General features: G+C 47.1%; 1 protein-coding gene and 3 non-coding genes across 5 annotated transcripts in view; all 4 read right to left on the reverse strand.

The window, feature by feature from the left end:
• The window catches only part of ep400 (E1A binding protein p400), a 49,349-nt gene that overhangs the window by 6,627 nt on the left and 16,345 nt on the right, over positions 1-26,377 (reverse strand). For both annotated transcript variants that reach the window (XM_062543420.1, XM_062543418.1), the window contains 27 exons: positions 25,879-26,069; positions 22,560-22,745; positions 20,141-20,332; positions 19,227-19,418; positions 18,677-18,777; positions 18,072-18,388; positions 16,666-16,868; positions 16,021-16,190; positions 14,991-15,187; positions 14,660-14,771; positions 13,995-14,318; positions 12,586-12,660; positions 12,197-12,331; positions 12,034-12,078; positions 11,512-11,665; positions 10,428-10,660; positions 8,663-8,836; positions 8,184-8,231; positions 7,750-7,886; positions 5,656-5,712; positions 5,271-5,349; positions 4,566-4,745; positions 2,712-2,754; positions 2,470-2,576; positions 1,859-2,051; positions 1,230-1,363; positions 341-592 (listed from right to left, as the gene is read on the reverse strand). In XM_062543420.1, coding sequence (XP_062399404.1) covers positions 341-592; positions 1,230-1,363; positions 1,859-2,051; positions 2,470-2,576; positions 2,712-2,754; positions 4,566-4,745; positions 5,271-5,349; positions 5,656-5,712; positions 7,750-7,886; positions 8,184-8,231; positions 8,663-8,836; positions 10,428-10,660; positions 11,512-11,665; positions 12,034-12,078; positions 12,197-12,331; positions 12,586-12,660; positions 13,995-14,318; positions 14,660-14,771; positions 14,991-15,187; positions 16,021-16,190; positions 16,666-16,868; positions 18,072-18,388; positions 18,677-18,777; positions 19,227-19,418; positions 20,141-20,332; positions 22,560-22,745; positions 25,879-26,069 — 4,231 coding nt within the window. The remainder of the gene's footprint in view (positions 1-340; positions 593-1,229; positions 1,364-1,858; positions 2,052-2,469; positions 2,577-2,711; positions 2,755-4,565; positions 4,746-5,270; positions 5,350-5,655; positions 5,713-7,749; positions 7,887-8,183; positions 8,232-8,662; positions 8,837-10,427; positions 10,661-11,511; positions 11,666-12,033; positions 12,079-12,196; positions 12,332-12,585; positions 12,661-13,994; positions 14,319-14,659; positions 14,772-14,990; positions 15,188-16,020; positions 16,191-16,665; positions 16,869-18,071; positions 18,389-18,676; positions 18,778-19,226; positions 19,419-20,140; positions 20,333-22,559; positions 22,746-25,878; positions 26,070-26,377) is intronic.
• On the reverse strand, positions 11,068-11,198 carry LOC134089773 (small nucleolar RNA SNORA49). Its single transcript, XR_009940131.1, has one exon. It is a non-coding gene; the product is annotated as a small nucleolar RNA SNORA49 (small nucleolar RNA).
• LOC134089767 (small nucleolar RNA SNORA49) lies at positions 15,591-15,721 on the reverse strand. The gene has a single exon (XR_009940125.1). It is a non-coding gene; the product is annotated as a small nucleolar RNA SNORA49 (small nucleolar RNA).
• Positions 17,631-17,761, reverse strand: LOC134089768 (small nucleolar RNA SNORA49). The gene has a single exon (XR_009940126.1). It is a non-coding gene; the product is annotated as a small nucleolar RNA SNORA49 (small nucleolar RNA).

Here is a 26,377-nt window from a genome sequence, read left to right on the forward strand (position 1 = left end):
CCACTGCTGAAGAACTTTTTGTCGTAATTAATAAAACTGTTAGCCGCGGCTTACTGTATATTGTGCATTGATTTAGCAAAATCTCTTCAGATGAGGTTAATACACGGGGGCAGTTAATATGGTATTAATATGTTTTTGTTTCTTTTAACTTACATAAAACACTGTCCTGCGGCTTATACACAATACGGCTAATACACAGGAAATGACTGTAATTCACAATACGGCTAATACACAGGAAATGACTGTAATTCACAATACAACTAATACAGAGGAAATGACCGTAATTCACAATACGGCTAATACACAGGAAATGACTGTACAGCTCTCGCCAGCCACTCACCAGGCGTGCCACCTGCAGGTTGGCCACGGTGCCCGTCAGCACTGCCCCGGGTCTGGGCGCGGCGACGGCCGCCAGCTGGGGGTTGGCCTGGGCGGCGGAGGGGGCGGCCTGCACCTGCTGGGCCTGCTGCTGGGCAGTGCCAGGCTGGGCACCCTGGGCAGCTGCCGCCGCTACCGCTGCTGCCACCTGCTGCTGCTGCTGCTGCTGCTGAGCCAACTGGAGCTTCTGCTTCTGCAGCTTCAGCAGCTCAGCCTGAGAGAGAGAGACACACATACGGAGGGAGTGAGTGAGTGAGTGTGAGAGTGTGAGTGTGTGTGTGTGTGTGTGTGTGTGTGAGTGTGTGAGTGTGTATACCATAATTTCCCAACTATTAGCCGCGGCTTCAACATTGATTTTGCTAAATTTCTTCAGCTATGAGGTTAATACACAGGGGCAGTTAATATGGTAACAATATGGTTTAGTTTCTTTTAACTTGCATAAAACACTGTCCTGCGACGTATACACAACGTGGCTAATACACAGGAAATTACTGTATGTATGTGTGTGTGTGTATGTGTGTGTGTGTGTGTGTGTGTGTAGGTGCGGATGCAAAAGTGTGGGTGTGTAAGTGTGTGGTTAAGTCTGCAAGAGGCAGGTTTTGTGTCAGGTTGCATGCGTACATGTGTATGAGTGGTGTCTTGGTTTGTTTTGAAAGATTTTTTATGGTTACGGTTATGCGTGTGTGTGTGTGTGTGTGTGTGTGTGTGTGTGTGTGTGTGTGTGTGTGTGTGTGTGTGTGTGTGTGTGTGTGTGTGTGTGTGTGTGTGTGTGTGTGTGTGTGTGTGTGTGTGTGTGTGTGTGTGTGTGTGTGTGTGTGTGTGTGTGTGTGTGTGTGTGTGTGTGTGTGTACCTGTTGTGGTTTGCCCACTGCTTTGATCTGAGGCGAGCCGGCCTGCTGCTGTTGCTGGAGCTGCTGCTGCCGGAGGATCTGCAGATGAGCCTGAGTGATGGACTTCCCCTGAGGCAGCTGCATCCCTGCACCAGCTACAGAAACAGACAGAGCAGAGAGAGAGAGAGAGAGAGAGAGAAAGAAAGAAAGAAAGAAAGAAAGAAAGAAAGAAAGAAAGAAAGAGAGAGAGAGGGACAGACAGGAGCAGAGATCAAGGGAGGGGAGAGAGAGAAAGACAGAAAGAGAAATAACGAGACAGAAAGGGGGCGGGGGCAGAGACAGAGGGAGGGAGAGAGAGAGAGAGAAATAGAGTCAGTCAGGATTTGCTCCCACTGCGTAGAGCCCTTTTGTCCCTTTGTCTTTAAACGAGAGCTACATCGAGAGGACATCAATTATCTCAGTGCTGAAACTCAATAGCGGTTTTGAACAGCAGTACCCAGATCAGCAGGGGATCAGCGGATTAACCGAACAGACCCATCTCACTGACCCCAGGACAAAGAGCGCACACACTCTCTCTCTCTCTCTCTCACACACACACACACACACAGTACTGACACATTCATGGTGCTGCAATAGTGGACATGGGGTACCTGGAGTGACCAGCGAGCGGGTCTGTGATTGGGCCGGGGTGAGGTTGGTCGACACGACGGCGGCGGCCGTGACTGGGGTGACCGCTCGGACCACGTGGCCGGTTGCTATGGCGGCGACCTCTGCGGGGGCGGCTGCGGTGGGGACGGCTCTCTGCTGCGCGTGCACCACCTGAGCTGTGGCCGTACCTGCCGCCTGAGAGAGGGGGAGAGAGGGAGAGAAAGAGAGAGAGAGAGAGAGAAAGAGAGAGAGGGGGAGGGGAAGAGGGTGCAGAAAGGGAGAGGGAGAAAAAGAGGGAGAGAGAGGGAGGGAGAAATGAAGAGGGAAGAAGAGAGAGAGGGAGAGAGAGGGTGGGAGAGAGGGAAGAGAGGTAGAGAGAGAGAGACGGATAGAGAGAGAGGATGAAGAGAGAGGGAGCAGGAGAGGGAAAGTCAATCATATGAATAAGCAATTAGAGGCTGAAAGTATAATCCAACTAAACAGCTCAATAGGAAAGCAGATGCACTACTTTGCATCTACAGAAGATGTATTAGTAGCACGACTGTGGTGTGTGTGTGTGTGTGTGTGTGTGTGTGTGTGTGTGTGTGTGTGTGTGTGTGTGTGCTCTACGTACAGACAGAGGTCCCGGGATGACTGGGGAGGCCAAGCGCTTGTTGGCCTGGAACTGCCCGGCGGGAACTCCAGCCACGGTGTTCACGATCACATTCCCCGCAACTGTAGCTGAAAGGCACCCACACACGGCAGGTCAGAACACAGGACATGCACTGAACAATTATAAAACCGGTATAAACAAGTATAAAACAATTCCACACCACCACACATCGCCAATGAAAATCAAACAGTACAAGACCCTACCTGATGTAATGCTTGCAGGTCCAGCGGTTTTCATAGCTCCGGCCTGGGGAGGAGAACACACATACAAAACAGTTAAACACTCGACTGCTGAGACAGATGTCAACTCATTCAGTTCATATTTGTGGAAACGGGTGCGCACATCCAGAATATATTTTCACAGGTGCCAGACAAAACATGTCAGAGACGGAGAGAGGTGGCCTGCACACTGTACACAAGCTCCAAAACATATATACTTTATTCACTCTAAAAAAGGTGTGCATGAGCTCCAAAAGATACTTTGTTTACTCTACATTGAGATCGAAACGGCTTTTTAGAGTAAATAAAGCCTTTGGAGCTCATTTACACTGTGTAGACCATTTCCCTCTCAACTCATTCCGTTGACACATATAAAACAGCTTTACTTTAGCAGCTGCACTTGAGGCTGATCTGTATGATGAGTAGTGTTGATTATGGCTGTCAGTGTGTGTGTGTGTGTGTGTAGCTGTGTGTGTGTGTGTGTGTGTGTATGTGTGTGTGTGTGTGTGTGTGTGTGTGTGTGTGTGTGTGTGTGTGTGTGTGTGTGTGTGTGTGTGTGTGTGTGTGTGTGTGTGTGTGTGTGTGTGTGTGTGTGTATGTATAGCTGTATGTGTAGCTGTGTGTGTATAGCTGTTAGGGGTGCAACGGATCAAAAAAGTCACGGTTCGGATCGTTCCTCGGATCAAGAGTCACGGATCGGATCATTTTTCGGATCAGCAAAAAAAAAAAAAAAAAAAGACAAGACAAGACAAATAAACGTAGTTTTGTCTTTGGCGGGATGTTGTAACGTGGCTCAAGCACTTTCAGCATGTGTTTAAAGTAGGCTAGTGTTGTCACGATACCAAAATTATTGTTTCGATACCGATACTAAGTCAAGAATGATTTGGTGTTTAATCACCTTATATTGAATATTGTGTGATCATTCACACCAGTAGCCATCCAAGATTCTGCTTGACCCTCCACACACAATCTGCATAATTACTAGTAGCTACAAATGTTTAGTCATTTGTGTAGGCCTACTGATTTAGCTATCTTTAATGTGGTGTGGAGGAGTGCGCATAGGAGGTGTGTGTAATTGAGTCCCTGTCGCTTTAAGAAATACATGAGGGTAATTAGGCAGTCTCACGGTTTTATTCTTGAGAAAATAATAATAATACATGTTAATAAAACTAACAAGTCCAAGAAAATCTTTCTGGGATCATAAAAGAGATGAGTGTCTTGCAATGCTCCTTTATGATTTTAGTGAGCAAGCTATCTCCAGATGTACAAGTTAGCCAATGTTGCGTAGCTTATTGCTGACATTGAACCCAACAGTCTAGGCTAAGCCTAAATTACCTAAATATCATAGCATAGGTAGGTGCGCAACAAACTTGAGATGTAAGTGTGCACAAACGAACTTGATATTAGGCTATTATTGTGTTGCTGCTATGCAGCCACATCAGCACTTAAACTAGCAGCCATGTATTGCTGGTTATGGCATGACCGCTAATAACGTGTGTGAGAGCAGAAAAGACGCGCAGGCAGGCTGGGGGAGCAGAGTAGGGAGGGACTAGAAGCATGCCTTGTGGACACGCATGTTACTTCAAAAGAACACACGGACATTATTATTAATAATTATTATAAATCAATCCGCGGATCATGTGTGTGCCGAACCGAAGATACTGATCCGAACGGATCACGGATCAATGATGATCCGTTGCACCCCTAATAGCTGTATGTGTAGCTGTGTGTGTGCGTAGCTATGTGTGTGTGTATAGCTGTATGTGTGTATGTGTGTGTGTGTGTGTGTGTATGTGCGTGCGCATGTGCGTGCGCGTGTATCCTCCTCCTCCTCCTCACCAGCACGGCGGTGTTGGGCACGGCGGCCGCTCCAGCCACGGCGGCCTGCGGAGGGACTCCCGCTGCCTGCACCTGGCCGGCCGCCTGCGCCTGGGGCTGCACCACCCCCGCCTGGGGGCCTCCGGCCGCCGCCGCCGCCTGCTGCGCTAACTGCTGGGCCCGCTGCTGCTCAGCGAGGGCCTATAGAGGGAGGGAGGGAGAGAGAGAGAGAGAGATACAGAAAGAGAGGGATAGAGAAAAATAAATCGAGAGAGAGAAAGAAAGATGGAGAAAGAAAGAAAGAAAGAGGGAAAAAGATCAAGAGAAAGAGAAAGAAAGAAAGAGATAGAGAGAGAAAGAGAGAGAAATAGAGAGACATAGAGAAACAGAGAGAGAAAAGAGGAAGGTGCTGTTAGTCCTAACACATGGGTTGTCAAGGCTGGCTTGGAGCAAGGGGCCATGATGCCATGCAGTCATCTCCATGAGTGGAGCGTGTTTACAGAACGCGGTGGTCTGGTTTACTCCCCGAACTGAGGAGTGTTTGTTAGGGCTCGACATTTTAATGGATTGCCTGGCTCACTTTTACAGCGCACAATACACCCAAGCCAGAAAGCACTTGGCTGTTTTATGGGAAAGTAAAACAGCTAATCTGATATTTGGACGCTTCTGATATTCTAAAAGGGGCTGGAAAAAACCTATGTGACTGACACACACACACACACACACCTTCTTCTCCTTGGCGATTCGCTCGGCTCGCTGTGAGGCCACCTGGATTGGGGGCAGTGGCTTGTCGTAGCTGATCCCACTGCAAAAGGAGAGAGGACAAGATGTAAAGTGCTGTCCCACTGCCATATCAGAGATGCGTGCACACACACACACACGAACACATACGCACACACACACACGCACATATGCAGGCACACAGACACACACACACATTTTGCAACCCATATCCCTCACGGCAACTCAATTTCCACCCGGCCTGAACAGACCAGGGCAGGTAAGGTCATATGGCAGCTCTTCACTTTCGGTTTGGTACATTGTGATTTGCCTCAACTTGATTTTATTCAAATGAACTCATTTTAGGATGCAGTATGAAGGTTGAGGTTACCTCTCTGCCAGGACAGAGGCATGTTTGGGGTTCTTCTGGAATGGATTCATACCCAGTCTGAAAAAGAAACAAAACAAAAAGCGACACAGAGAGTGTTACATCAGAGACGGGCACTACCCATCGTTAGACAAACAGACAGCACAGTTGTGGGTGACTCAAGAGACACCGCAGCATAAATTCTGCTCAAGGGTTCACCGATTTACTGATTACATTATGCCAAACATTACAGTCAAGTAGCGATCTAGGATATGACACCTAGCGATCTAGGATACGACATACTGTACTTTATGATGCTACAGGCATAGAGCAGACGCCAGCCTTTCACTAAAAGACCAATTAGCTGATCCAAGGAGACAGGTTAAGACAAGCGCACTGCAGCTGACCATAGAGGTTTACTCACAAGCAATACCAGAGAGGGTTAAAGTGTTAATAATCACGGATCTTTGGCAAAAGCACAACAGTGACAAAGCCTGACTAAGTCTAAGCCCATGTACCACTGAACAGTAGAGTGTGTAGATATTTTACAGAATATTCTTCCCAGTGAGAAGATGCGCAAAATCTGAAGATGGAGCTGCTGTACTCCGGCTGTTATGCTAGACACGAGGTCCAAGGACTTCCTGTTTATTATACGCAACACAGCCAATCAGAATTGGGGATTTGTATCCTCAGCAGGTGACCGATGCTTTGGTAAACCAATCAGGGTTCTTAGAGGGAAACCAACTGATCATATTGGTGGAAAGGTCCGCTGCGATTTCCTTAAAATAACATACGACATCAGTTTAGCCGTATGCCATATGCGCTGACTGGTCTGTACGAAGCGTCTGTTGTATGTGCTGACTGTTCTGCATAAAGTGTCCTTGGGTATTGGGTTAGGCTTGGGCCTGTGGACATCAGGTGCTGACCTAGGGGTTTTGTAATGGGCAAGTCCCAACAAACAGGTGCTTACATGGGTCAAGTTGACTGGGTATTGTTGCACAGTGGTACATAGGCCTTCTCTGGAAAATGACTACACTATCTTCCAGTGATTTGATGGGGCATAAACAGCAATACCAAGAGCCTATCTGATCTGAGGGGGTACAGTAGGTCAGCTCACTGGCAGATTGGGGTGTGTTAGGTAATGTAAGTGAATGTGGTGGAGCATGTCTTACAGTGGTTTGATTGGGGTGTGTTCGGTACGTAATAATGTGGTGGAGCATGTCTTACAGTGCTTTGATTGGGGTGTGTTCGATAAGGTAATGTAATGAAAGGTATTGTGATGTGGTGAAGCCTGTCTTACAGTGGTTTGATTGGGGTGTGTTCGGTAATGTAATGTAATGTGATGTGGTGGAGCATGTCTTACAGTGGTTTGATTGGGGTGTGTTAGGTAATGTAGGGTAATGTAATGTGGTGGAGCATGTCTTACAGTGGTTTGATTGGGGTGTGTTCGGTAATGTAATGTAATGTAATGTGATGTGGTGGCGCATGGGGTGTGTTCGGCACGTAATGATGTGGTGGAGCATGTCTTACAGTGGTTTGATTGGGGTGTGTTCGGTAATGTAATGTAATGTGATGTGGTGGAGCATGTCTTACAGTGGTTTGATTGGGGTGTGTTCGGTAATGTAAGGTAATGTAATGTGGTGGAGCATGTCTTACAGTGGTTTGATTGGGGTGTGTTCGGTAATGTAATGTAATGTGATGTGGTGGAGCATGTCTTACAGTGGTTTGATTGGGGTGTGTTCGGTACGTAATGATGTGGTGGAGCATGTCTTACAGTGGTTTGATTGGGGTGTGTTCGGTAAGGTAATGTAAGGCAATGTAATGTGAATGTGGTGGAGCATGTCTTACAGTGGTTTGATTGGGGTGTGTTCGGTAAGGTAATGTAAGGTAATGTAATGTGAATGTGGTGGAGCATGTCTTACAGTGGTTTGATTGGGGTGTGTTCTCTAAGGCAATGTAATGTGATGTGGTGGAGCATGTCTTAAAGTGATTTGATTGGGGTGTGTTCGGTAAGATAATGTAATGTGAATGTGGTGGAGCATGTCTTTCAGTGGTTTGATTGGGGTGTGTTCGGTAAAGTAAGGCAATGTAATGTGAATGTGGTGGAGCATGTCTTACAGTGGTTTGATTGGGGGGCTCCTCTTGCTGGCGATGATCTTCATGAGCTCAAAGCGGCTGCTGTACAGCTGCATGTGGGTGGCGTTGTCGTCCTGCGTGTAGATCTGGCACGTACGCAGAGGACGGCTGTTCTTGGACTACACACACACAAAGACAAACACACACATTGTGTGAGAGATATACGTGTCTATGCTGCTTAGCCGACCATAAGACAACAATTTCACAAAACACTGACTGCCTTTATTGATCCACATATTGATCCAAAGATGATTGGAGTCAAATTCCTTGTTTGTTTACGCAAAGCTAGCCAATAAAGCTGATTCTGATTTAATTCTGAATAGACTCAGAGAATGAACATGAACAATGAACGTGTTTGAACCCATGTGAGACGTCAAGACAAGACACTGATGTCTTGCATAGGATATGTTTCATACCTTATAAATGCTCTTGGTCTTCTTCTTGGGATTAGCCTCGTACATCAACTACAGGGACACAGGAAGGACATCACTGATATTGCACAGTATGATTCTTGGCACACAAACCACAGTGACAGTACTGTCTGTAGCACAATATCTGTGTTGCTAAATCAAACCTGCTTTAGTAAGGAGGTGAATTGTATAGAAATATTGTATGCAGTGGTTGTATTTCATCCTAATGTCAATGTATAGGCCTATGACTGAAAAATCAGCACACCCACACCTTGTAGTAAAGCTGTGCCTTTGGACCTATAATATGTTCCTTCAGTGCTTGGTAACAGTGTGTGTATGTTGATGCATGCATGTGTGTGTGTGTGTGTGTGTGTGTGTGTGTGTGTGTGTGTGTGTGTGTGTGTGTGTGTGTGTGTGTGTGTGTGTGTGTGTGTGTGTGTGTGTGTGTGTGTGTGTGTGTGTGTGTGTGTGTGTGTGTGTCTGACCTTGCCCTCCTCGCGGGGGATGAGGACGTTCTCGTAGCGGCTGCGGCACTGCTTGGGCGAGCGGTAGATGCGGCTGCAGGAGTTGACCACGTCGCTCACCAGGTCCCAGTTGGGGGTGTGCGCCGGGGACACGATGGTCAGGTTCAGCGGCAGCTCTAGCAGCTGCTTCACAGCCTGAACGAGAGCACAGAACACAGAAGACCGTTAACATCCCACACGTCCCATACACAGTCACCTCAACATACAGCTTTCAACAATCTGAACTACACAGCTACACAGTAGATTCTAGGGATGCACCGATCCGACTTTTTCAGTCTCGATACCGATGCCTGGGCTCTGCGTATCGGTCGATATCCGATACCGATCCGATACCATTGTTAATTAATAAACTGTATACCTCACCATGTGGAAAAGACTAAAAGCATCAGGCTTGACTTAAACATTCTTTCCCTAACTAAACATTACTTTCCTAAGAAAAAATCTAACAAAATAACACTTAGATATAAAGGTAATGTATTATTATTATTATTATTATTATAATCATCATCATTATTGATTACATTACTAGTATTAAAAATAAACAGTTGTGCACCAGCAGCAACTTGGAACAGCATTCAAATTCAAGTTTACAGTTATTACTAAATAATAAATCTAACTAGCTGACATGAAACTCAACAAATGCATAATTTTCTCCCATCAAAACAATTTTGCAGATAAAAATCCCATTAGTGACATACATTGAAATACCCCTGCCAAAATGGTGTCACCCGCGAAACCCCTCTATTTACTCATAGTGGTACGGTCCCGCAGTTTCCCCACGATAAACTAATTAGTTCACACGGAGTTTGAATGGTGGTAAACGGCACTTGAAGTTGTACGTTTTATCTAATAAATGAGACGTTTTTAACAGCCAATTTGAACATTTGCATGTCTTGATACCAATAACAGTTTATACAGATATGAGATGAAAATGACAATGTGTTTAGTTTGAGTAGGCTAGCCTATTTTGTGTTGACTACACATTAAACGTGTTGCCTAAATGCAACAAAACGCATGAAGATCGTAATTAATCTATGGCAAATGGAGGTTAGTATAGACATTCTTTTGATCCTATGACATACATTTGGTATCTGTATTTATCCCATCCGTGAATTTAAACACTCAGAGCACACAGTGAGGTGATGACACACTAACCCGCAGCAGTGAGCTGTCTGCTACAGTGGCGCTATATGGCATGGTTGAGCGTCATGGCTCAGCCTTTTTTTAAACTAAATTAAATTCGGATCGGCCCATGGATCGGCTCATTTTTTCCGATCCCCGATCCGGCTATTTTGTTCATATCGGGGCCGATATCCGATCCAAATATCGGATCGGTGCATCCCTAGATTCGCTATTCATACATTCTATTTGCAATAACTTTTAGCTATTACAAACTACGGACAAACAATCCATCTAAACTGAAGTGTGGGAAGAGGATCAAATCATTTTATAAAACAACTAATACAAATAAAACCAAACATAAAAAAACACAGAAAACTGTAAAAAGGCTGTTTAAGTTAAAATCAAAGAAAGGTCAGACCAAAATCAGAGGAGGACAATAGCACAAGCTTCAACTCAATTAATACGAAAGCATGTCACAAGAATGTCCCGTTTCGGCCTATGCCGTCCTCAGCGTCTTGCCGAGGATAGGACAGGTAAAGGTGTTAAACAGGTAAAGGTGTTAAACAGGTAAAGGTGTTAAACAGGCAAAGGTGTCGGGTGTTACCTGTAGCAGTGCCCAGTCCTCGCTGATGAGCCACTCTGGGTTGTCCTGTCCGGCCTCGGCGGCTGGTTTGACCAGGGCGGGCAGCGGCTTGGGGAAGGGCTGCTTGAGCGAGAAGTTCTTCTTCTGCTGCTCCTTGCCCTCGCGCCGCATCTTCAGCATGCTGGCCTTGTCGAAGAGGGAGCGCGGCGGGATGACCGCCTCGCCGTGGCCCTTCTTCTTCTTACGGCCCACCGCTGAGACAGAGATGGACACGGATGGACACACACACACACACACACACACACACACACACACAAGGTTAGCACAAGATCTAGTTCCTAGACAAAGCATGAACACTGAGAGCAGGAATATGGATGATAATATGTGGACAAAAAAAGTGCTCTGTGCATGTGTGTGAGGGAGAGAGAGAGACAGAGAGAGAGAGAGAAAGAGAGACAGATGGATAGATAGAGAGAACAAACTCACAAACAATAAGTGAAATTGAACAGATTTTGTAGATGAGAAATGGCAGGGGTGAGAAGATGGGAATGAGAAGCATCATCACATCAATCAAGTACTACTTGTGAAGCAGATGAAGAGCACGGCACGTAGTAACTGGAACATTTGGACGTGGATTACATGCACTTCATGCGAGACAATCACTGTCGGCATCTCTTAGGCCCTGAAGAGGAACAGTGTCCTCCAGGGAGGGAAGAGCGCTCGTTACTCTGTCCCCGTGAGAAAGCCGGGACTGCTGCGAGATGACAGCATATCCCGGTGTTAGAGGGGAAACCAAACACACACAGAGACAGTGTGAGTGTGAGAATGTGAGAGAAAGAGAGCAAGAGAGAGCGAGTAAGAGAAAGCGAGAGAAAGAGAGAAAGAAAGCAAGAGAGAGCAAGAGAGAGTGAGCGAGAGAGAGCAAGAGAGAGCGAGCGAGAAAGCGCGCGAGAGAGCGAGCGAGAGAGAGCAAGCGAGAGAGCGAGCGAGAGAGAGCAAGCGAGAGAGCGAGCGAGAGAGAGCAAGCGAGAGAGAGCAAGACAGCCAGAGAGAGAGAGAGAAAGGGGGGCTGAGAGTGTATGTGTGTGTGTGGGGTCATGCTCACCAGATGGGTCCATCTTGAGTCTCTTGTGCTCCTTGCGCACGTACACAGGTGGGAGTTTGGACTCTGGCATGGGCGCCGTGTCGTACATCAGGCAGATGACCGAGTCGATGTAGATGTCGTTATCGTCCTGCGGGGGCGTCGGTGGCGTCCACAGCTGCACACAAAACACAATCAGACGCTTGAGTTGCAATTCCAACGTACATCCAACTACCCGTACTACAAATTGCTAGTAGTTTGGGTAGGCTCCAGTCTGGCAGCAGTCAATAAAACAAACACAATTGCTAGGGTTCCCACTCCAAGTTGAATGTATTTTGGCAAGTCAATTTTAAAATGCTACAACAAAATTCCCTGCTATTCCATGAATCAACCTAAAAAATTATACCATTCCCTGAATATCCATGTCTAGATGATCCAGGAATTCCATGACTCGTGGGAACCCCGAATAACTGTGTAAGAGCCGATGATGTTGCTATTTTACGGATGTGTGCTCCACTACCCAGCATTGAAGATGTGTAAACTTACTGGCATGATTTCCGTCTGACCGTCTTCGTGTTCAAACACATACTCCTGATGGGGAGAGAGAAAAGAAAGCGTCATCATCCAGTGCAGGACACACTACGGGGCTGACGGCTCATCTCAGTGTTGTGGAGGGGTCTGTGTTGTGGCGCTAGCTACGGTACGGTACCATGTTGTAGGCGTCCTCTCTGGTGTAGGTGAAGAGGTTCTCCTCCTCCTCCATGATCAGCTGCTCCTCCTGCTCCACCTTCAGCCTCTGCTGCTGCTCCAGCTCCCAGCCATGCTTGGCACTCTCGATACGCTCCTGAACACACACACACACACACACACACACACACACACACACACACACACACACTTATCATCACTGCACTGTTTTTACCAGTCTGGCACAGCATTCATCACTAATGATGACATTCATCACTTAAATTAAAAACACATTTGGAAAACGTTACTTATTGCTACGCTATGTTCAATGTGTTGTGCTGTGTGGCTGCCATTTCCAAAACCCATTGTGCTGCAGTGTGTGGGTGAATGTGGCGGGAGAAAGCCACTCACCTGGGCCATCTTCTCGTCCTCCCTGCAGTGCAGATACTCCAGGTAGTGCAGGGCGTACTTCTCTATGGGCGTCAGCTGGGAATGGAGAGGAGAGAGGAAGCCATTACTCACAGCGTGATAAAGCACTGAACAATGACACTCCACTCGAGGATATCACTGCTGATGTCGGCGTTTGTGGTGCACACCTGATATAGATAAAGTAGGAGGGCAAACTACCTACTCTGCAGGTTAATCACAATTTCAAATTACACAACCAGTGCAGTTACAAGTGCAGAATAATCTCATCTGACCCATATTGGAATTTGGAAAAATTCCAGTTTACATGCTAAGCGAACCAGTGAAAAACCTGATTCCGTGATGACACATCTGCATTCAGGAATTATGATGAACTTCAAGCATTGTTAAAGGGATATTCCGCCATTTGTGGAAATACGCTCATTTTCCACCTTCCCTCGAGCAAAACAATCGATATTTACCTTGTTCCCGTTCATCCAGCCATTCTGTGAGTCTGGCGATACAACTTTTAGCTTCAGCCTAGCATAGATCATTAAATCGGATTAGACCATTAGCTTCTCGCCTGCTAGCTTCATGTTTAAAAGTGACTAATATTTCTGGTAATTTTCCCATTTAAAACGTGTGTCCTCTCAAGTTAGAAAGTGCAATAAGACCAACTGAAAATGAACCCTGCCGTTTTTCTAGGCTGATTTGACATGGAACTACATTCTCATCTGGCGTAATAATCAAGGCAACTGGCAGCTACTGGCACTACTACTGCTTGATGTCTATGGGGACTATTTTCAGATGCTGCGTACGATATCACTGCGCCTATGGTACGTTTGCAAGTTGCCTTGATTATTACGCCAGATGAGAGTGTAGTTCCATGTCAAATCAGCCTAGAAAAACGCCAGGTTTCATTTTCAGTTGGTCTTATAGCACTTTCTAACTTGAGAGGAGACACGTTTTAAATGGGAAAATTATCAGAAATCTTAGTCACTTTTAAACATGAAGCTAGCAGGCGAGAAGCTAATGGTCTAATCCGATTCAGTGATCTATGCTAGGCTGAAGCTAAAAGTTGTATCGCCAGACTCACAGAATGGCTGGATGAACGGGAACAAGGTAAATATAGATTGTTTTGCTCGAGGGGAGGTGGAAAATGAGCGTATTTCCAAAAATGGCGGAATATCCCTTTAACAGTCCGGATATAATCGGATTGAAATCTAATACTGAAAGTTATTTATTTTGATTTCATTAAATTTGATTTCAGTCTGATTATACAATTTCCATGACATTACGGAGTTAATAGTATATCAGACTGAAATCAGATGATTTGTCTGCATGCGTCCACACTGACTGCTTCTCAGACTGCCACTGCACTCCCCTACAGGACGCCATTGCTGAGGCCAGTGTACCTGCTCCATGACCGCGGTGAGCTCCTCCAGCTGCAGGGCGTCCTCCTTCACCTCCTCCTCTAGCTCCTCTGCTCCCTCCTTCTTCACCTCCTCCTGCTGCTGTGCTTCTTTCTTCTCCTCCAGCTCGTCCTCCTCCGCCCCCTCTTCCTCCTCGGCGCCGGCGAGCGAGGGCTCCAGGCTGATGTGGTTGAGGGCCTGGATGTAGGGGCGCGCCACGCGCGGGGAGATGGCCTCCGACGGGGACGGCTCCTGGTGCAGCACCACAAACTCCTCCACCTTCTCCCCCGAGCCCGCCTCCACCTCAAACAGGTCCTGGATGGTCCGCTGGGAGAGGGGAGAGAGAGAGGAAATGAATAAGAGAGAAAGGTGGGTAAGTCAGGAGGTACATTTTAGAGGTTTCTCTGTGTTTTAAGCCCCCAAATGTTGTCTTCTAGGCAGTGCAGCCTGGAAGGCGCTAAAGTGAGTTAGGATTAGGTTTAGGATTAGGTGCATTTAAGTTGACGGTGGTAGCGGTGCCTGGAAGACGACGTTGGAGGCTTAAAACACTATTGAGCCCTTTAGAGGGACGTCCAAATTAGGCGTCATAATATCCAACACAATAAATCCTGTTTGTTTCATCCTATAACTCCACGTGTGTGTGTGAGGCTGCGTGGGGGTCCACTCACCTGGGTGAGGAAGGCCAGGGTGTAGTCTGTGCCCTGGGCTGCCACCTCTCTGATCAGCTCCTTGGTGCCGCTCTTCAGCAGCTTCTCCTCTATGGAGTTCCCACTCTCCAATCTGCATTAGGACACACCAGATACACACACTTGTAGTAGCATGAACATCGAATTGAAACTTTCAATATACTGGTACGCAGATGTTTCTAAATACTAAAGTTCATCATTGTTGATGACTGACCACTTCTACTTTCAACAAGGACAGACTTAAAAACAAAACAACAACAACGTGTTTTTTTGATACGCTAGGTAGCACAAATCCAACCTCTGGGCCACTGACCTGTAGATGTGGATGTCTTTGGAGCGGCCGATCTTGTCGCACCACTCCTGGGTGCGGGCGTCCATGCTGGGGTTCAGGTCGGTGTCGTAGAACACCACGGTGTCGGCGTCCAGCACGGGCCCCACGGCCGAGCAGCAGCGGTTGGTCAGGATGGTGCAGAACACCTGCCGGTTCCGGTTGAAGCTCTTCACCTGCTCCTAATCCACAGAGAGAGAGGTGGGAGGAGACCAGGAGAGTTAGTATCACACACAAAGGATATCCATATCATACAAACCTCTCAGAGAGCCCCAATAGATGTGGACTGTACTAGCCAATCATTGTTGAGGCCATAGGTAAGAAATTCATTCATGTCCTCATGCAGTATCAAAAAAAATACAACCACATAGATGAACATGGCAAGAAAAGTAAGCCCGGAACAAACTCACAAACAATGGGTGCAATTGAATAGATTTTGTAGATGAGAAATGGCAGAGATGAGAAGATGGGAATGAGAAGCATAATCACATCAATCAAGTACTACTTGTGAAGCAGATGAAGAGCACGGCACGTAGTAATTGGAACATTTGGACGTGGATTACATGCACTTCATGCGAGACAATCACTGTCGGCATCTCTTAGGCCCTGAAGAGGAACAGTGTCCTCCAGGGAGGGAAGAGCGCTCGTTACTCTGTCCCCGTGAGAAAGCCGGGACTGCTGCGAGATGACAGCATATCCCGGTGTTAGAGGGGAAACCAAACACACACAGAGACTGTGTGAGAGTGTGAGTGAGCGTGAGAGAGAGAGAGAGAGAGAGAGAGAGAGAGAGAGAGAGAAAGAGAGAAAGAAAGCAAGAGAGAGAAAGAAAGCAAGATAGAGCAAGAGAGAGCGAGCGAGAGAGAGCAAGAGAGAGCGAGCGAGAGAGAGCAAGCACATGGACGAATGCAAGTGAGAGGGAGGGAGAGTGGAAAGAGTAATGATGATGATTATGATGATGATGATGATGATGATGATGGTGGTGGTGGTGAAGGGTGTTAGCGGAGATGGGCCGTACCTGTCGCTCCTCGCTGCTCAGGCTCTCGTCCACGCGCACGTAGGTGAGGTGGCGGTGGTCCAGGAAGGCCTCCAGGAGGTCCAGCATGCGCAGCATCTGGGTGAAGATCAGCACGCGCCGGTTCTCCGCCCGCAACTTGAGTAACAGGATGGCCAACGCCTCCAGCTTACCTGCACGCACACACACACAAACACACACACACACACACACACACAAGGTCAGAGATCAGAGGACAGCTCCGCACTTCATGTTCACTTCTACTAACATATGGACTTCCTTTAGTCATCGAAACCTTTGGTTTGAATATGAAGAGTTCAGATGCAAAACCCTCTAAATCTGTCTGACCACTTCTTATCTGGCTCCTACAGATTTTTGCCTACACATCGATATTTCAAACCAGGAAGAGAGTGGTATTAAGCGGGTATTGTGAAATCATTTGATTAACGTATACAATATGTGGAGAGCATTCACTCAACATCGCTATCTCATTTTTGCCAGAGTTGGCGTTTAGAGGGCTTTGCATCTGAACTCTTCATAGACTGGGGTGGAGTGAGGCACTCATGTTGATGAAACAATCACACAGTAAAAGGGAAACAGATGGGAAAACCCATCTGCCACGTCTGTCTGTCTGTCTGTCTGACTGACCTGAGTCCACCTCCAGGGCCCGCCGGTCGGGCAGACACACCAGGGGCACAGCGGCCGCCCGGCGGATGTCCGAGGAGTGGGCCGCAGCGGCCTCCTGGAGACGACGCGTCAGGGACTTCTGCTCCAGGCTGTAGGGAGCCGGCGGATTGGCTGCGTACATCTGTGGGGGAGGGGCTACAGCAGCAGGAACCACGCAGGAGAACCTGGACCAAAATAAATAAAATAATTATAATATAAAAAAAATGGATGAGTGGGGATAATATTTCCAATAACAGTACATTGCATTTACATGCAATGTAATCACTGGGAAAATCCCAAACTCTCATAGCCTAAATCGAAGCAAGCAACATTTCATTAAAGTGTCAATGGAGATAGCCTGGCACGCCCTCCCAGTGACGCAACGCCTTCAGGCTTTTGCTGCTGGTCTGGTCAACTGCTCATTGAGAAGGATTTCTGAGTTCCCGAAATCTGCGGAACTGCCCCCTTTGGTCGAGAACCAATCAACTTTGAGCAGCTCCAACGGCTCTGGGTAGAGGCGTGTTCAAGGCAGAGGAAAGAGTGTTGTTATTGGTTTAAACTCGGCAATCCGCTTTCTGACATCTACCAGTAGCAAATCGAGGCACTTAAAGGAGGCGGGTCAACCAGCGCTGGCAAGAAACCGTGTTAGCACAGGCTGTTGGTCAGACTAAAGTCTCGCAGAGCCTTTGAAAGTCGATGGTAATCAGGCTACAATGGAGAGGCTCCTTGTGACTAAAGGAGTCTCCATATCCAAAAAGTAAACTAAAACAAGACCCACAGATGATGGCCAAAATTCAATTTCAAGATGAGAGAGGCCAGAGAGGAAAAGATGAAAATGAGAAAGCATCAGTCACAGCATGAGGAGCCACTTGTGAGGCAGATGAAGAGCAGAGAGCATAGTAACTGGAACATTTGGAGCACAGCCATGCACTTCATGCGAGACAATCACTGTCGGCATCTCTTAGGCCCTGAAGAGGAACAGTGTCCTCCAGGGAGGGAAGAGCGCTCGTTACTCTGTCCCCGTGAGAAAGCCGGGACTGCTGCGAGATGACAGCATATCCCGGTGTTAGAGGGGAAACCACACACACACACAAACGACATACACACACACACAGAGTCACAGACTAAGAGAGGAAAACAAGACAGAGAGAAAAGCTAGATTCCATGGTAGAGCCCAAAAGTGAATGGGGTATTGAAATGCATTATACCACACACCATCTGACTTATAACACCACCATCTGACTGCACGCATGCACAGCAAACCCAAGCAGAAGCCCCAGACAGCCAGCCTCCGTAGAGAGAAAATGGAGCTTAATGGAGCCATGCTGGGGTCAACAAGATGGCTGCTGCAAGTAAGCAGCACCCCTCTGTCGGCGCTCGTCTCGTACCTTCTGCGGACGTCCTCTCCGGCCTCCTGGCGCTCCGTGCGGGACAGCAGGGCGGAGCGCAGGGGCTCCACGGTGCCCACGCAGGTCTGGCGGGCCCTCTGGCACCCCGCGCTGCCCACCCAGCTCCACCGGGGCGGCGCCACGGAGGCGGAGACGGCGGCGGTGTGCGTGGGCCGGCGGTGGTGGTGGGAGAGCGCCGAGCAGGCCTGCAGGAGGTCGCGGCCGTACAGCACCGCGCGCGAGCAGCGGCGCTCGTTGACGGACAGCAGGCGGGTGAGGCGCTCGCGGGAGAGCTGCAGGCGCTCCTCGCTCGACTCCTAACAGTACACACACACACATTAGTGCATTTGTACACATGGACACACAAACACACACACACACACACACATACATTAGTGCATTTGTACACATGGACACACACACACACACACACACACACACACTCTCAACAGTGCACTGCCATGATTATACATCCACGAACATTCAGCCAAAAACTGCACAAGAACACCACACACACAGTATATGCGTATACATATGCACTGAACAGATACAAACGAGAAAAGAAGATTATAAAGATATTGAAGATGTAAATGATGTGACATCACCTGTTGCATGGCTTGCGTGGAGGTAGGGGTCTTGCCATTGGCTGCAGTGTCTGGAGGGGCAGAGTTGGTGGCATTAGTGGTGGACGAGAGGGTACCTGTTGCTACTCCAGGTGCATTGTGGGGGAAAAACGTGATAAAAAAGTCAGGGCTTTTTGCACACAAGCATAACACACCAATCAATACTTGATGTACTGAAGATGTGCAGACACTGCCTTGGACGTTTCTGTATGGCCGCAAGATTCATTCTGAACAAGACTCAGATCCGTTGATGCAGGCAGTTCTAGTGTTTATGTGCTATAACTCTTGGGGCATGTTCCAAGAACATGGTTTATTGACAAAACTAGGTAAATGAATTAAGTAAGTGGTAAACCTTCTAATAGAACACCCAGATTCACCCAGATTTGTCACTAAACCACATACTTGGAATTCCCCCGGGCTCTACGGATCTCCTAACAAAACCCAAGCGTTTACTAGCCTCGCTTCTTCACTCTCAGTGCTGAGATAAACTTCTGTGGTGAGAGGACCTCGTTCCTCGGACCTCGCGCCTCACCTGGGTGTGTGGTGGTGGAGGAGGTGGCGGCGGCAGCAGCAGCAGCGGCGGGGGTGGTGGAGGCGGGCGGAGGGGTGCCCGGGGTGGCATTGGGCACGGCCACCGGCTGAGTGGCTACCGTCTGCATCACCATGGAGCCCTGCGGCCGCAGCAACGGCTGGCCCGGAGCCGAGACGATCTGCAGGATGTTACCTGCTCAGAGAAAGAAAGAGGGTTACGATGGAGGAGCTACAACTGTGGGTATATTTTAACATTAGACTTTGTAGAAAGGGAGAAGAAATCTGACCAGGAAAAACACATCCAGGCCATCTTTTAATAATTAAGACTGGGTGAACAACAGAATGGTCTACTACGATGGTCTACTAGCCTGGAAAACCAGCGCCAACTGCTGGACGGCAAAATGTTTTGCCTGCATTTGGGTCTGGCCTCGGACCACTGTACATTTTGAAAACACTGCCCTGAATCTGGCAGATGGCAACTAAACCAATCACAACGCAGAGATGTGTTTTGAATCAACGCGGGCGGGGCAGAGGGCTCTGGGGCAGGGTTTTGAGGGAGTGTTGGCCTATAGGCACAGACACGGTTTGAAAGACAACGGGTTGTGCTCATCAACAATGTTCCGTTGTATCCATTCATCGAGGCCAGACTAAATTAGACATCCAATCCATTTAGGCGGGTTTATCAGGCTAATGGTCTACAAATGAAAAACCAAATGCTAACGCAGACTAAAAAAGGTCTACCATCAATTAAAAAACAGAAACAAATGCAGACTAAAAACGTAGACAGTGAAGAAAGTCAGCTACGCTCCAGTCAGAGAGATACTGAGTCCATATATTAGCCTGGCTGGGTTTGGGCTGGGTCTACCCAGTCTAGGGCAATACAAGAGAGAGCTATGAGAGTTGGTTGCCCATTACCCAGGGTGCCTTGCAGCTGCAGGGGTTGGCCGGTGGTGAGCTGGCGCAGCTGGCTGGGCGAGAGCGTGAACTTGTTGCCCTGGAACTGCAGCGTGACGGGCGTCTCCGGCTGAGCCACGCGCCCCGGACCGCCCGCGGCACCACCGGCACCCGCCAGAGTCGCCAGCTGGGCAATCTTGACCACGTCTCCACCTTCAACAGGGGAGGACACACACACACACACACACGAGAAAGAGGACACACACAGACACAGAGTCAGACAGACAAACAAACAAGAATAAAGCAGAAAAACACAAACGTAAGGTAAGAATGGATCGACACATAATCACAGGATTGACACACACGCGCACACACACAAAGCTTAAATTAAATAGCATCACACAAATCAGTCATGAAAATGTGGCTGTAAACAAAAAAAATCCCAACAATCCCAACGACAAATCCAACAGTGTCTTGGTTAGTTAAAAGTGTGACCAACGCAACTAGAACATGCACAACAAGGGTGGGTTAAAAAAAAAGTGGGTCTCGTCAAACTGTCACCAAACCCTACAGGGAGGTGGGTTAGGGTGGGACCGGAGGCAACCAAAAGAAAAAAAAACACACCGCAGTCTTCAACACAGACAGAAGCCTGAAACAAACACAGTTTGTCAGTTAAGTGCAGCACATTTAACCTGCCAGCTCAACCACACGCCACCAGAGCCTAATGAGCTAAGCTCGGCTGATCTGGATGTTCCAACCATCATCCCCAGTATACCGGCTGGTGGTCATCCACAGACACTGGGCCTGCTGGGAACCGGGACCCACAGACATTCTACTCTTTACCTTGTGCGTTTTGGTGTATGTGACTTGATTATATCATCATTAGTGGCACTGTATGTGGATAGTAAGATGGTATGTGTGTCTCAGTTAATGCTCGTGTTTTTGTGATGTTAAGTGCCTTGTCACTATGAACTAGATTGTAGGGTATACGGTTTATTAGTCTGTAGCGTAGACCGTTGTAGCTAAAAAAAAAATTTTGCATGCACACTTTAGTCACAACATTTAAATCACTATGCATGCATGCTCAGTAGAACACTGGTCTAAATGAGTGAGTGTGTGAGTGTGTGTGTGTGTGTGTGTGTGTGTGTGTGTGTGTGTGTGTGTGTGTGTGTGTGTGTGTGTGTGTGTGTGTGTGTGTGTGTGTGTGTGTGTTACCACTGAAGCTACCACTACAAAAATACAAATGAACCCCCCTCAGAACTTGAGCAAGACCTATGAGTAAAGTGTGTGTGTGTGCATGTGTGTGTGTTGAGTTGAGCTCTGAGGCAGTGTGGTTGAGAGGGTCTCTGGTGTGGTGGGTGGGTTAGGGGAGGGTGAGGCGGCGCAGGGGAAGCCCCCTGGGAGAAGCACGGCCCCCTGCATCAACATGCTTGGCAGCAGCGCACATCTGCCAGTGCCCAGACAGACGAGTCCAGAAAAGAGAACAAACCAAAACTGCACTGAAAACTGAAAAGAAAGACAAACAACAACCAAAACAATAACAAAAACAACAACATACGTTAATCAACTATAAGAGGAGGTGTGTGTGTGTGTCTGGGCGTGTGTGTGTGTGTGTGGGGGGGGGGATCAAAGAGAAACTGGTGCTGTAAGGGGTCTTGTCCCATGACTCTGCGGGCTCAGAAACAAAGAGGGATTAGTGTTAAAGGAGAGAACCAAGGCTGGGGAGAACCAAGGCGAGGAGGAGGAGAGAACCAAGAATGGGGGGTGAGGAGGAAGAGGAGGGAGGAGCAGGACCAGTGGAGGGAAGGAGAGAACGAGGGGATGGGGGGATGAGGGTGGGCTACTGTGGGGGATGAGAGGTGCTGGTCATGCAGGAGTCTTTGGGGACAAGAGGCAGAGAGAGGCACCACCAGGAGGACTACAGCTCCCAGAGTCCTATGGGCTCTCCAGTCGGCCTCAATACACCGCAATCCTTTAACATATGGTAATGTTTCATGACACTAGATAACTAAAATCTAAAAAAAACATAAAATGGTCAACATGACCAACATATTTCTAATTTAATTTATCATCAGATAACACTTTAGTTTAGTTTAGTTTAGTTTAGTTATTTTAGGTATTAGTGGTGTTATCATATGCACTTCATATTTCAATTGCCTCTTTTGTGTCGTAACGCAGTGTTGTAATATTGTCAAATAAAGCGAAGAGGCCAGTCGGCAGCCTACTGGTGGCCCTCTCTCATCCTCTTCTCCGCCGTGTCGTGTAGTGCACCTGTCCTCGTCTGCTGTGCTGTGGTGAACACATGGGGTGCTCACAGAGAGAGAGAGAGAGAGAGAGAGAGAGAGAGAGAGAGAGAGAGAGAGAGAGAGAGAGAGAGAGAGCTGGAGAGGGAGGGATGGAGGGGGAGGGGGGGAAGAGGGTGATGGATGAGCCCACTTACTAGGCAGGCGTGCCTGGGCCTGGGAGCTGAGGACCAGCCTCTGGGAGACCAGGCCCGGCTGCAGGGCCTGAGGGGGCGCGATCGCCCGGGGAGGGACAGCGGCCGTGGGGAGGGGGGCGGGGTGGGGGACGACCCCCGGCCCCGCTGGAGGGGCAGAGGAGGAAGAGGAGGAGGCCATCTGAACCGCTGTGGAGTGATAATGGAAGGAGGGAGGGAGGGGGGCGGAGGGGGTCAAGGGATCTACTGTTAGGAAGGCCATCTGAGACAATCACAGCACTGTAACACTGGGGGCTGTCTGCAGCCTGTATGGCATGAGGGATGGCAAAATGGAAGGACTCCAATGACTAGATTTCCCACGACTGTTTAATGATAAGAGAGACCGCTAAATGGTGAAAGTGCGTTCAAGGATTCTTATTAGGATAAAATGTTATCATTAACCATTAACACAAACATACGCAATGCAACAATGCAACCAGTTATTAAAGCTTAAAGGGATATTCCGCCATTTTTGGAAATACGCTCATTTTCCACCTCCCCTCGAGCAAAACAATCGATATTTACCTTGCTCCCGTTCATCCAGCCATTCTGTGAGTCTGGCGATACAACTTTTAGCTTCAGCCTAGCATAGATCATTGAATCGGATTAGACCATTAGCTTCTCGCCTGCTAGCTTCATGTTTAAAAGTGACTAGGATTTCTGGTAATTTTCCCATTTAAAACATGTCTCCTCTCAAGTTAGAAAGTGCAATAAGACCAACTGAAAATGAAACCTGGCGTTTTTCTAGGCTGATTTGACATGGAACTACACTCTCATCTGGCGTAATAATCAAGGCAACTTGCAAACGTACCATAGGCGCAGTGATATCGTACGCAGCATCTGAAAATAGTCCCCATAGAAAACAAGCAGTAGTAGTGCCAGTAGTTTGCAAGTTGCCTTGATTATTACGCCAGATGAGAGTGTAGTTCCATGTCAAATCAGCCTAGAAAAACGCCAGGTTTCATTTTCAGTTGGTCTTATTGCACTTTCTAACTTGAGAGGAGACACGTTTTAAATGGGAAAATTACCAGAAATCTTAGTCACTTTTAAACATGAAGCTAGCAGGCGAGAAGCTAATGGTCTAATCCGATTCAATGATCTATGCTAGGCTGAAGCTAAAAGTTGTATCGCCAGACTCACAGAATGGCTGGATGAACGGGAACAAGGTAAATATCGATTGTTTTGCTCGAGGGGAGGTGGAAAATGAGCGTATTTCCAAAAATGGCGGAATATCCCTTTAAATCACAAGTCTTGTATCATTAGTGATGATAATAAAGTTGCAGTTTTTAACACTCATTAGTAAAAATCCAAGCAATACAGCACCAAGGGTCTGTGGTCAAAAAGTTTAGTAGACTCTATAGCAAAACGTCCATCTAACACACACATACATACATGTCCATCCCCAAACAGCAAAAACACTCAAAGCATCGCCATTACCATTCTTAATATTAAACAGTGTGTGTGCGTGTGTACACATGTGCATGTGTGACTGAGTGTGAGTGTATACAATACGTGTGTGTGTGTATATATATATGTATATATACAGTGCCTATAGAAAGTCATCATACCCTTTTGAAATAGTTACTTTTTTTGTCTTACAGCCTGAAATCAAAACCCATTTAAAAAAAAATCTTTTCCAGTTTTATTAACAAATTTACCTGTACAACATCAAAATAATGAAAAAAAAGTCAACAGTTCTGAAAATTAATAAAAAATGTAAAACTAGAATAACAGGGTTGGAAAAGTCATCATGCCCCTGACTTAATACTTTGTAAAGCTTCCTTTTGCTTTCATTACAGCCATCAATCTGTTTGGACATGTCTCTATTATAGCTTTGCACACCTAGATAGGGGAATATTTGCCCAATTTTCCGTACAGAAATGTTAAAATTTAGTCAAATTCTGTAAGGAATGGCGATGGACTGCTCTCTTCAAGTCAATCCACATATTTTCTATAGGATTTAAGTCAGGGCTCTGACTTCGCCACTCAAGGATATTCACCATCCTATCCTTAAGCCACTGCTTTGTTCTTTTGGCAGTATGTTTAGGATTATTGTCGTGTTGGAAGGGGAATGACCTCCCCATCCTCAGCTGTCTAGGAGAGGGACGCAGGTTTTCCTTAAGAATGTGGGTGTACTTGGCAGCATCCATTTTCCCTTCTATCCTGACCAATTGCCCAGTTCCCGCTGAAAAGAAACATCCCCACAACATAATGTTGCCCCCACCATGCTTCACACTAGGTATGGTGTGTTTTGGGTGGTGAACTGTGTTGGTTTTCGCCAAACATTGCGCTTGGAGTTCAGTGCAAAAACACATCTGGAATATTCTGCTACCATGTGGAAAAAGCTTAAATGGTCAGATGAGACTAAGATCGAACTTTTTGGAGACTAAGATTGAAGTTTTTGGACTGAGCTCCAGGCGCTAATCAAACACAGTATACACACCCAAACACACCCAAATCACACCATACCTACTTTGAAGCATGGTGGGGGCAACATTATGTTTTGGGGATGTTTCTCTTCAGCGGGGACTGGGCAATTGGTCAGGATAGAAGGGAAAATGGATGCTGCCAAGTACACCAAAATTCTTGAGGAAAACCTGCGTCCCTCTCCTAAACAGCTGAGGATGGGGAGGTCATTCGCCTTCCAACACGGCAAAAATCCTAAACATACTGCCAAAAGAACAAAGCAGTGGCTTAAGGATAGGATGGTGAATATCCTTGAGTGGCAAAGTCAGAGCCCTGACTTAAATCCTATAGAAAATATGTGGATTGACTTGAAGAGAGCAGTCCATCGCCATTCCCTACAGAATTTGACGAAATTTTAACATTTCTGCACGGAAATATTCCCCTATCTAGGTGTGCAAAGCTATAATAGAGACATATCCAAACAGATTGATGGCTGTAATGAAAGCAAAAGGAAGCTTTACAAAGTATTAAGTCAGGGGTATGATGACTTTTCCAACCCTATTATTCTAGTTTTTAATTTTTTATTAATTTTCAGAACTGTTGACTTTTTTTTCATTATTTTGATGTTGTACAGCTACATTTGTAAATAAAACTGGAAAAGATTTTTTTTTAAAATGGGTTTTGATTTCAGGCTGTAAGACAAAAAAAGTAACTATTTCAAAAGGGTATTATAACTTTCTATAGGCACTGTATATATATATGTGTGTGTGTGTGTGTGTGTGTCTGTCTGTCTGTCTGTGTTCATACGTGCGTGTGATATACACATATATACAGTACACACATGTGTGTATATGTGTGTGTGTGTGTGTGCTCTTACCCTGTGTGGAGGCAGTAGTAGTGACCGGTGACTTGCCCCTGGCCTGGGCCGTGGGTGCGGAGGTGGCGGTAACGGCGGCGGTGGTGGTGGGGGCGGCCGTGCTGGCCGTGGGCCGCTGGGTCGGGCTGGTGCTGGTCAGGGCTACCAGGCGGCCCTCGGGCTTGGTGCCATACTGCACGGGCTGGAACAACCTGGGAAGAGACCGCACAGAGCTTCACAAGACTGACCAAGAGAAGACATCAAAGTACAGTATTTTATAGATGGGTCATGTACTGTACTACTCACAAAAACTCTTCCGGGTGAAATTTCAGGATGCAACCTAAAATCCACTATGATCTTTACGGGTGAACTTAAGTGTGACCTTCTCTAAATTTCTTTCTAAATTTCTTTCTAAAGTACTTTCTGATTAAATTTCACCCGAAAGCCAAATATCCCTAATTTTTTTGTGAGTAGTGCAAGACCCATGTTTTCACTTCAAAAGGAAACTATGGAATAGCTT

The sequence above is a fragment of the Sardina pilchardus genome, chromosome 8, assembly GCF_963854185.1.
Source record: "Sardina pilchardus chromosome 8, fSarPil1.1, whole genome shotgun sequence".
In the NCBI taxonomy this organism is placed as follows: Eukaryota; Metazoa; Chordata; class Actinopteri; order Clupeiformes; family Clupeidae; genus Sardina; species Sardina pilchardus.